The 11,873-nt window shown below is 42.5% G+C and overlaps 1 protein-coding gene across 2 annotated transcripts in view; it reads right to left on the bottom strand.

Moving 5' to 3' along the window:
• Window positions 1–998: 998 nt before the first annotated feature.
• PLCL1 (phospholipase C like 1 (inactive)) overlaps window positions 999–11,873 on the bottom strand; it is a 397,849-nt gene continuing 386,974 nt past the window's right edge. For both annotated transcript variants that reach the window (XM_045295058.1, XM_004701522.2), the window contains exon 6: window positions 999–2,578. In XM_045295058.1, the coding sequence (XP_045150993.1) occupies window positions 2,396–2,578 (183 nt within the window). In that variant the 3' untranslated portion in view covers window positions 999–2,395. The remainder of the gene's footprint in view (window positions 2,579–11,873) is intronic.

Genomic DNA, 11,873 nt, shown 5'->3' with positions numbered 1-11,873 from the left:
TATGGACTTGATCTGGACTGGGTTGGCATGCTTTCTCAATATTCAATTGCTTTTGTAAGCTCTTTCCTATCCACATATGAGTCTATGAATGTGTTTCTCTAGTCCACCCAGACTAGCACACCTGCTTAGCAACACAACCCAGCCGTCAGGAAAAGAGACTATCTGACAATTCATTGGCGGAAATACCATTATAGAGGAGGTGAAGTCCCCATCACAGTCTTGACAGCATACAGGTAAGTCCTACACCAGTCAGTGGAACTCAGGAACAAATAGAATCAGGTAGGGAAGCCACTTCCACGGACCGGATTGGAAGTGAAAACGTGAGCACACATGCTTGGAGAGCTTGCCATCTGTCTGCTGCTTCTCCACTCCTCTCTCTCATCAGCAAGGGAATAACTTGCTCTAAGCGTATGTCAGGGTGGGAAAGAGGTCCACAGGAGAAACCAACCAATTGGCTGACATTAGTTGGGATTCAGGAGCCCTGGTGGCACAGAGCTAAAGTGCTTGACTACTGACCAAAAAGTCAATGGTTCAAACCCTCTAGCCACGCCACTGGAGAACCCTGTAACACAGCCTGCTTCTGTACAGATCATGTAGCCGTGGACATCCGCTAGGGCAGTTCCACTGCCTGTGAGGTCAGTCGGAGCGAGCCAGAGTTGGTGTGACAGCAGTGGGGAGGGTTGAGGGGGGCTGTGTTTCTAGTTGTGTCCCTCCTTTTCATCTCATGGCGCTTAGATCTTTCCACGTTTCCTCCTTCAGGAGGATTAGGGATCAAGGAGGAAAAACACATTTTCAGGCTATTACATTACCACTGCCAATCTGCCTTAAAAGGAGTTTGGACTATGTCCCCCAAGGGCCCACTTGTAAATGCCGGAAGTAACCACAGCACATTTGGTCCACAGAAGTAGCACATGTTTTGAGATATATTTGATATGACAACCCATTTTCATTATTTTTTCCTTTTTAAATTGATTCACAATAAAGAGAACAATGTTAAGTGCTGTTTCATATCTTTACTCTTTTAGTAATGTGCAACATGAACAGAATAGTGTTAAGAAGAAATCAAGAATAACTTAACACAGTAGCTATAGAAGACATTTTACATTTGCAAATTCTCAACGACTATCTTCCCTAAATCACCCAAATTAGCACATTTGTTAATCAAATCAATTCAGAAGCTTTTCAAAATAAAAGCAATGCTTTAAATAAATATAATCTTTCATAACCATACGACATTTAGCTCTGTTGAAGGTAACAAACATATCACATGAAGTAGTTGATAAGGACATTGGGCTGAAAATCATCTAGATGCAATTATAAATGTACTCTAACGCATCAGGTTTTTTCTTTCTTTTTTGTGTGTTTGTCTGTTAAAATTGTATGGCAGATGGTCCATAGTAAGATGACTCTTAAGTCATCGCAAAAATATTATCTGACATACAGAATTTATATCTGCTAAACCCGATGGCTCAATGGCACCTAACAAAAAAATGATGATATTGTTTGAACTGTGTCTGTAAATGTAAATTGAGTACGCTAAATTAAATGTCATCAATGTCAAGACTTTTTAGACACCCATGCCTATTATCCGAAAATGAATGCTAGACTCCCAGTTTGATAGAATGACGGCATCCTACAAGTCTTAACCTTGAAATTCATTACTGAATGTTACTGTCATGTGGTGATCCCAATTACACTGCTCCAGAGGACCATCTAAGTGGTTATGAAACAACTTTCCCACCAAAATGATCTGTTAGTAAATTGCACCAGAAAATTTCTCTCCTCAAAATTGGTATTATTTCATCAATATTTTAAATAGTTCATTACCTGAAGAAATGACTGCGGACCTTCCCAACAATTCTGATCATTTGTCTACCTTCCATTCCCTTTCTTCTCTACTGTGATTCTTTGGAATTGTTCTAACCTATATTTTCATCTATCAGAATATCTAGGCATTGGTAAGTTGGATTTCCTTCCATAGTAACTTATGTTAAGATCTCTAACTTAAATAACAAGGACAGAGGAGAGACTCTAAACACACCAACAGGTGACAGTAAGTGCTCTTTAGGATTTCAAGTGAACGATTTTGTCCCCAAATATTAAAGGAATAACTTACTACATGAATAATACAACAGAATAGATTTTACGGATTTCACATACGCATACACACTTCCACACACATCCACACGTGGCTGTGTCCACACATCTCAGATTTTGAAACACTGCTACTGAAGTTTTAACTTAGATAAATTAACTGCATTAAAATACTGACATCGTGAAAATATCTGAGTATGGCCAACACCTCACGGAGGGCATACTTCGGTGACTTTCTAAAAACTGGAAGGAAAATCAGAAAGAGAAAGCCGAGTCCATGGCAGAGAGGAGGTGAGCGTGCTCACGGCTTCCCCTTCTCCTCCCCACTCTCCTTCTCCTCGATGGCCTCCAGGCTGCGCTTGCCCTTGGCATCGACGCTGCTGCCCGGGCCTTTACTCAGTCCACAGGACAAGCACGCCAGTTGAATCTGCTTCATGTTTTCTAAAGCTTCGTTCTTGGCATTCTTCAACAGATCTCCTTGGCCCTGCAAATAGGTAGAAACATACACCAGAGAAGAGCGTTATGGCCAAACATATGCTGCGGGGCACTCGGCGAGATCTTCTGTGCCTTTCGTGAATGAGGCAAGAGACCCGGACCCAGACATGCAATTCCCTCGGGCTTTCTCCAGGGTTTGTTCTGCCATGATCGAGGGACGGGCCTCCATCTGAGCCTTACCCGCCATCTCTGAGGGTCTCGCCAACCATTCAGACCGTTTGAAAAGATGCCCCGCCAAGAGGAGCCTGGAACTGTGCACACAGCTACAACCGCCGTCCCTTCCAGACCCAGCACCCCACACTGAGGATAAAACAGACAGCAGAGCTTCCTTCATAACCTGAGCATTACACCAGCCCCTCGGTGTATAAGATCGGATGAAGCAAAACACATCTTCAGTAACTGAAGACTCCCATCCTTATGAACTTGGTTTCAGTATGTGGAGTCACCCCTGCAATTTGCCTTTTGGTACAAGATCAGCCACCCACAATCCTTCGGCCTTTTCCATCATCCTCAGCACAACGTTCCCATTTGGCTGGTGAAGATTGATCTCCGGCAGCTCAAGACATCCATCAAAACAAGACGTGAAAGAACATCCCAGGGACCCATTCGCTGCCAGTTTCATCTGAGTGGAGAAAGGTCTTTGCGTGCTGCCCTGACCGAGGAGGCCCTTGGAGGCATTGTAGGCCACACGCGCGAGCTGCTTACCACCAGGTCAACAGGTTAACCCCCCAAGCTGTTCTACAGGGGAACATGTGAGGCTGTCTGCTCCTGTAAAGACTGAAACCCAAAGTTTGAAACCCAAAGGAGCAGTCCTACTTTGTCCTACAGGGATACTATGAGAGGGAAACCACGTGGGGGCAGTGAATTTTTTCAGTTGACCTCTAAGGTTGGTTCATCATTAAGGTGATGAAATATATACTCTCTGTGGTCCGGGACCTCAAGAACTAAGTGTGGGGAAACCAGAACATGTTTCTACAGTGTGTCGATGAAAGAAGAGGATTCCTTTTTCTCTCTCCTCTCCACAACCCTGAAACTGCGAAGAAGAAGGAAGGGCGTGCAGGTGACTCGGGATGCTGGAGAGGCTTTCTACCAAGCAGAAGCTCCAAGAACAGAAGGCTCTCCATGGATGGCATCTGCTGCTCAAGGTGTTCCACGATGCCCTGTGCCACCCCTTCAAGGGGATGAGTGCTCTCCCTCAGGGCATAGGAAGACTTGTGTCAATCCCTTATCATAGTCCGTTCCTCAAAATCTATAAACATACGAACAATCCATCTAGTGTAATAATAACTGTGTAAACTCAGACCCTTCTACACTCACTATGAGTCAGAATCAACTTGATAGAAGTGAAGTTTTGTTTTGTTTTTAACCCAGAAACAAAACCAGTAGCCACTGAGTCAATTCCAACACATAGTGCGCCCGTAGCTACATAAAGCAGTGAAACCCAATTGCCGATTCAGACTCCTGGTGACTGGGTAGCACAAATGGCTAAGTACCTAACTACTCACCAAAAGGCTGGCAGTTTGAAACCCACCCCCCCACCCCCACCAGAGGTGTCTCAGAAAAACAGGCCAGGCCATCTGCTTCCAAAAGGTCACACCTTGAGACCATTACAACATTACTTGTAATAAAAAAAATTAGCTTCCTTGGGTGCACAAACTGCATTTAGGGCAGTATTTTTGTTAAAGAAAATATATCTCAATTTAAAGCATCTAAAATTTAAAGCAAAGTGCCTCAAGTATGGAAGGGAATTTTAGAAGCTAACTAGGAGATTGCACAAGGGAAGCTATGAGCCTGGTGAGCTAAATGACTCACCTGGGGCTAATGTTTGTCCTCTGCTCTATCCCCCCCACCACGTCTATAATTTGGTCTGAGGCAGGGTGAAGATGGGCTGAATGAAGATGGATTTTCGAAGATGAGTGTATATACTAGATCAGCAGAAATTGGGACCCCTGTAGGTGTCCATAGAATCTCTAGGTGGTACAGATGATTAGCATACTAAAAAAGGTTGAAGGTTCAAATCCACCCACAGGCACCACAGACGAAAGAAGTAGCCGTCTATTTCTGGGCACAGCCCAAATCTGACATGCATGAGGAGGAGGTACCAGGAGTCCAAACAGACTTGAGAGGAACCCCTTGTGTTGCTCATTCTTAAGAGTTCATGCTTAACATAGGAAAAGAATGTCACACCCACTCTGCAAACTGTAATTCCTAATACAAAGCCTATGGCGTCCCCACAATACTACATGACTTGTATCTTCTTCTTCCATTGTTGTTGGAAACTAGCTTGCATATCACAAAAGAATTTAAGTTAGCTTCACTTTTACTTTTCCTCCTTTTGGAACCACTCAGACCAATGCTTAGGGCTCATTGGTAAATGTGGTAGTTATATAATCTGGTATCAATTTGAGAGGATTATAAGTAAAGGGGTGGAGTCTGGCCTATCCATCAAGATATAACCAATGAGGTCTCTGTGTGGGCATGACCTTCTCCTGAGAATTCTGGGAATTCCCAATTTTCCTCCTTGGAAGTAGGAGACACTTCTTTCTCTTTGCTCACTCCCTGAGATGATGCTCTACTAACAAGACACATGGTGTTACGCCTTGGGAGCTGAAGAAGCCACATGGACCTACCCTGATGCAACCAGACCTCTGGAGCCAGAGAAGCCACGTAGAGACCCCTGGCAGTGCTGAGATGCTTACAATGCCACTGGATCCAGAAGACTTCCAACCCACTGGCTGTGATTCTCATGCATTCGGTATCATTGTATGTGTTTCATGAGTCTGAAGAGGACTGTATAGATTGGTATCAGACATATGGGCTAATATAAGACTTATGGACTTGATCTGGACTGGTCTGGGATGTTTTCTCATTATTCAATTGTTCTTGTATATAAACCTCTTTCATATTCACATATGCATGTCTATGGATTTGTTTCTCTAGTCCACCCAGACTAACACGGTAAGGAACCTAGAGGGTTTTCTAAGATTGCGACTTGTATCTTCTCCAGGCAAATGGAAGCACACGAAAGCCTCCTGCGCAGTTACCCGTACAAACAACACAGGCAAAAAGGAATGCCGTTTCCTACATTGAGAGAATTTAGAGGTGGAGTGTAGAGAGTCTGGAAAGTGGGGGTGTGGTGAGAACAAATTCAAGGAACAGAAGTCAGAGTATTTTAATTCTACTTTCAGTTTTTCCACTTTCCTCCTCCCAGAAGTTATTATGTTTTCCTTAACATGATTTACACCCAACTTTTGCCTTTCTTTCCATTCCAGCAATTAAAGAAAATGTGTGGAAAACTGTGATTTAAATAATCATAAATAATGCACGTCATCAAGTGATCTAGATTGCAGGCAATAGTGTCTGCCACTACAACAAATACTTAGTGCTGGTACACTTTAATATAAATTGGACAGATTTTTAAAATGCATTTAATTGAGTCTGTTTTATGGAGATATGAAGTTTTACATCGTTCTTTCAAAGGAAAAAAACATTTAAAAGAAGAACAATGAGGTTACACTCACACTCATGTTCAGAATACGACTTTTAATGCTTTTTTTCACTTGTTTTGACATTGTCATCAAACATTAGAATAGCCTCCCAAAATCTTTCACTGAAAACACAATCAAATATTATTAAAAAGAAGAAGAAGATACGCATACCAAAAGTACAACTGGCACCTTCTTAATTGGAAGAGAACAGAAAAACACAAAAATATCAGGCATGTTACTACTACTGTATAATGATCTCCAGTCTCCTTTTCCTACTGCAGATGATGAAATGAATTAATTAATCAGACCAAATGGCATCTCATCAGTGGATGAAAGGTGGCATCCAAACCTAACCATGAGATTCTGCCAGTTCTGGTAAATAGAAGCCAGTCTCTCTAGAAAACAATGGCTAATTGGAGAAAACAGTTTGTCCCAGTGCACAAGAACAAAACTACGTCATCTCCTAATAACCCTGGAGACGATGTGTCCTGGCTGTACTACGCTGGCAGGGGGGAAATAGAGCAAAGTTAAACCATTAACTAATTGAGGAAACAGAAATGAAAGGCTGAGTTATGAAGCATTTACATGGAGACTTAGTCTAAAGCTTTGCTTTCTATTGTGTTCAGAAGGAAGACTAGAGATTGTCTGTTTCTGGTTCCAGGGATCGCACACGATCCCTCCTCCTACAATCTTCCCATTAACGGCACCAGGACCAGCACAGAGACATTCTAGGCAAACGTGTAAGGAAGGCAGTATTTATGGGTCACACCTTCCATCCTGGCATTCCTCTAGATGTTGACTTCTCTTCGCCTTTGGGGCAGCAATTCCTGTGATCACCTAGTATACTGTATTCTCTCTCTCTCTACTCTACCAGCCCCCAAGTCTCTCATAACTGGCCACCTTCCCCGAGATCTTCTCATTCAAAGATGTATCCTTTCTTCAAGAAGTTACTAGGTATTCAGATGGGTTCAGCCATTTTGCAGTATTACTGTGTGATATGACCTTAGAAGTATTTTCAGAGGGGTTTCCTCAAACAGAGGTCTTGGAAGAGGAAGAAGAAGAGGCAGTCGGGCGAATGCATTTCACTTGGTGGTATATAAACTGGAACATCTCTTGGGCACTAAAATAAACTCCTACTTGTCATGGCTTGGGATGCAAAATCAATGTGCAATTTGAACATTGAAAAACAACTTTAAAGACATATCAAACTGCTGCCAGCACATTCATATACCAGAAATCCATGCAGCTTCCTTGTTTCTCTTCTCTGCTACTAGGAATCCGGGAAAAGAAAAGAAGAGAGTTAGGAAAAAAGGAGGAATGGACATGAAACAGCGCAGAAGTCAGCGAGGGGACAGTGAGGGGTTGCAATGATGAAATGATTCAGCATATGTATGAATTCTTCCCTGTAACACTGAGGACCTTCTCTATAATTAACATTAAAAAGTTCAGAGAGAAAGAGAGACTACTTGAACCCACGGGAAAGTAAGAGTAATAAGGGTCATCTCAAATCATCGGATGCTAAAAGGACAGCAAGATGACCGGAAGTGCCAAAAGCCATAGCCGCCAACTGAGCCTCCAACCTTATTTCAATTCTGAATACAAGATTGCATGGGCATCCTAACACAATTAAAAAGTAATCATTGTAATCATGGGAAAAAAACACAAAAATTAGTCTACAAATTGAAAGATTAACCATGGATATTTTTAAAAAACATGTGAAATATCACTTGCCAAAATAGTCCAACCACACTCAATATTCCAACCATTAGTCTGATTTCAAGTCATAGTGATCCTGTAGTGAGAGTAGAACTACCCATAGAATTTTCAAGGCTCTGCATGTTTAAAGAATCAAACTACCTCATCTTTCTCCCTCAGAGCAGCTGGTGGATTTAAACACCAACTTTTCATGTAGCAGTCCAATGCTTATCTTGCCATATAACCAGGGCTCCTTAAATAATAATTAAGGTCCAGGACATTATTTGTAAATCAAAAAACACGTGATTTAATTTAGATTGTAAATTGGGCTATTGTATAATATCACCATAACTTCGATTACTACTAATAATGACTAATGTTATTTAAATGACTACCTCAAACCACTGTTATATCTTTATATAAACAGAATACCATACATAATTGAAATAGTTTACTGTTATTTAACTAGCACTCCCTATTGAGAATAACTATCGCATGGAGTCACGATGAGTCAAGGTCTACTGGGTGTCACCTAACGACAAGTTTACTACAGACAAAGCGCAACACACCCCAAACAGTAGTTAACTATTGAACTTTTAATATGTTTTTAAAAGATTTCTGTCAAGTTGATTCCACATAAATCCATTTGCACGAATTATATCTCAGAATACTGTATCCATTGAAGAGACGACATTTTAAATTTAGGTTATCAATTAGTTACATCAGGAGAAAGCCTGGGCTTTCTACTCCCCGAAACAGTTACAATCTCGGAAACCCACGGGGGATCCCTGAGTCAGCGTGGACTGGAGGGCGGTGAGTTGATTATCAGCTATTCTCTAATCTACGGAAACACAAGTGTGACTTTTGCTACTCTTGGTCTTACATATGAATGTCTGAAAGCAGCTTGGGTTACATTCAGACAAAAGAACCTTCTGGAACGCTCAGACCCCATATTCCCATGAACTGAGCCGCTCCCTGTGATCTCACCGCACGCACGAAAGAGCAGGAAGACGTCAGAACTGTGTCCTCATCACGTGTGAAGGGAATGTGTGGTTTGTCTCCAAGCACACCACAAATATTTAAAGCGGCTGATGGGGCTCTGGGAATGCAGATACCCTCGCGCACACACACAACGCCACATGTAAACAAATGCGCAGCACTGTCTCCACGCAGATTAGTGTGGAGAGCAGAGAGCATTCAGTCAGCAACCAATGACAGACTTTCCCTGATAGACATCCATGTGAGAGTCCACACTCGAACAAGTGTACAAAGCCTGCTGTTATGTGTTGCTGTGTGTTGTCAAGTCAATTCCAACTCATAGTGACCCCGTAAGAGCGAGAGGGGTTGCCCATAGGCTTTACTGGGCTTTACTCTTTGTGGAAGTAGACTGCTACATCTTTCTCTTGCCGACCAGCCAGTGGGTTCAAACCACTGACCCTTTGGTCACGGGACCAATGCTTAATTATACCCACCAGGGATCTTTGTATTGACACTAGCTTGTCTTAATTCATTCCAGCTTCAATTCAGTGAAGTAGACACCTATTTGGGAAATTAAACTGCAGATCAAAACTATGTTGCTTCTCTGATATATTGCTATGCTTGAAATACTGGGTCAAACTATTCGGAGATGCTCAGGGACTACTGCCCTTCAGAAGGAAGCCTAGAAGTACCGGGAATATACATAAACTATCGAAGTTATTGAGCATAGAGGTGTCGATTGTTAGTTGGTGCTGACTTGGTAGGTAATAAGGGATTGCAATACCCTAGGTTGCACAAAAACAGGAGTTTCCAAATTTTTTATTTTGTCATCACATTCGGACTTATTATTCAGTTGCACCTCTTGTTGCTGTTAGAGTTTTTACGAGCTGCAGAGCCCATGCCAACTCATAGAGACCGATGTACAACAGAACAAAACACTGCCTGGTCCCATGCCATCTTCACCACTGTTGTTACGTTTGAACCCGCTGTTACAGCAATCCATCTCGCCAAGGGCCTTCCACGTTTTCACTACTCCTTTACTTTACCAAGTATGATGTCCTTTGCCAGTGACATCTCCTGATCACACATTCAAAGTGTGTGAGATGAAGTCTCACCATCTTCTCTTCCAAGAAGCATCCTGACTGTACTTCTTCCAAAACAGAAATGTTGGTTCTTCCGGTCATAGTCCACGCTACTTTGAATATTGTTGGCCAACACCGTAATTCAAATACATCATTGTCTAACTTTCACATGCAGATGAGGAGATCGAAACTACCATGACTTGAGTGAGGCACACCTTGGTCCTCCAAATGACCACTGTGCTCCTCAACACTTGGAAGAGGTTTTGTGCGATGACGTTTCCGCAATGCGACAGGTCGGTTGAGAGTTTCCATGTAAAGAGACTATGATATCTTTCTCTCTTGAAGCAGCTGGTGGTTTGAATTTCATCTTTTCTGCCAGCAGCCCAGCACAACTACTGCGCCGTCAGACCTCCTAGTGTCGAACTACCTGGATGTAAGTCTGGCTCTGTTGCGGGACGACCTTGGGGAAGGTACCTCAGCTTCTTCATAAAACAGCTGTAATAATTGAATTCATCCCATAGACTTCCTTAGAGATGAAGAGACAACATATGTAAATAGCTTAGAATAGTACCTGAGATAGATGACCAATTCTACCGGCCATCGCTATTGTTATTATTCTATAAACAGAAAGTATAAGGGATTCAGTGAATATAATGTGTTGCTCTCCATAGTGACAATTTTTAGGTAATCTACCAGACTCAAAAGTGTTTAGAACAATGTGAAGAAACAAGAAAAAAAAAATACTTTGACATTGAGAGAAAAAAGGTCTCCTACCTCTGTGAAAACAAATCAAAGATGATCTACTGAAATATAAGGAGATTGAAATGGGGAATAATGGACCTCCAGCACGTGTTATTGTTGTTGTTGGGGGCCACCAAATCAGTCCCGACACATCGCTCCCTGTGCCCGAGAGAAGGAAGCACGACAACCCTAAGCCAGCTTCAGAATGCATCTCCTTGAGGGCCTTCCTCTCTCCCGCGCTCCTCTTCCCCCAAACATGATGTCCTTCTCCAGGGACTGGTCTCTCCTGGCCATACGTCCAAAGAATGTAAGACCAAGCCTGTCATTCTTGCCTCTAAGGAGCACTATGGCCGGACTTCTTCCATGACAGATGGGTTTGCCCTTTTAGCAATCCATGGTAATTTCAATATTCTTCACCAGCACCACAATAATTCAAACACATAGGTTATTTTTCAGTCTTCTTTATTCAATGTCCAACTTTCCCATGCTTATGAGGCAACAGAAAATACCAGGGGTTGGGTTATGGAAGCTTAGTCTTAGTCTTCAAAGTAACATCCTTGCTCTTCAACACTTGGAAGAGGATTTTTGCAGCAGATTTACACAACATCATACATTGTTTTATTTCTTCACTGCTGCTTCCAGGAGCATTGATTGTAGATCCAAGGAAAATTGAATCCTTAACAACGTCCATCTTTTCTCAGTATATCATGATGTTACCTACTGTTTGAGTGGTGAGGATTTGGGCCTTCTTCCCATTGAGTTGAAATCCACACTGAAGGATGAGCTACTTCAGAAGAACACTGGGCCTCCACTCTACTACTCCCCCAATGGAAGAATACTTTCTTCTATTAATTTGGCATTCTATGATGCTCACCTTCCCGATACAACTGCTGAAGACAAAGCGGGTGAATAAGCAAATGTGGTGAAGAAATCTGATGGTGTCCGGCTATCAAAAGATATAGCATCTGGAGTCTTAAAAGCTTGAAGGTAAACAAGCGGCCATCTAGCTCAAAAGCAACAAAGCCCACATGGAAGAACACACCAGGCTGTGTGATCACAAGGTGCCGAAGGGATCAGTTATCAGGCATCAAAGAACAAAAAATCATATCATTATGTGCTCACCTCCATGATACGATCACTGAAGACAAATGGGTGAATAAGCAAATGTGGTGAAGAAAGCTGATGGTGCAAGGCTATCAAAAGGGATAGGGTCTGGGGTCTTAAAGGCTTGAAGGTAAACAAGCGGCCATCTAGCTCAGAAGCAACAAAGCCCACATGGAAGAAGCACACCAGCCTGTGC

Source organism: Echinops telfairi, unplaced genomic scaffold (genome assembly GCF_000313985.2).
Source record: "Echinops telfairi isolate 266 unplaced genomic scaffold, ASM31398v2 ScPeMD7_3;HRSCAF=10, whole genome shotgun sequence".
Taxonomy (NCBI): Eukaryota; Metazoa; Chordata; class Mammalia; order Afrosoricida; family Tenrecidae; genus Echinops; species Echinops telfairi.
Note: the sequence above shows the minus strand (reverse complement) of the source record. Positions and strands in the feature narration are given on the sequence as shown.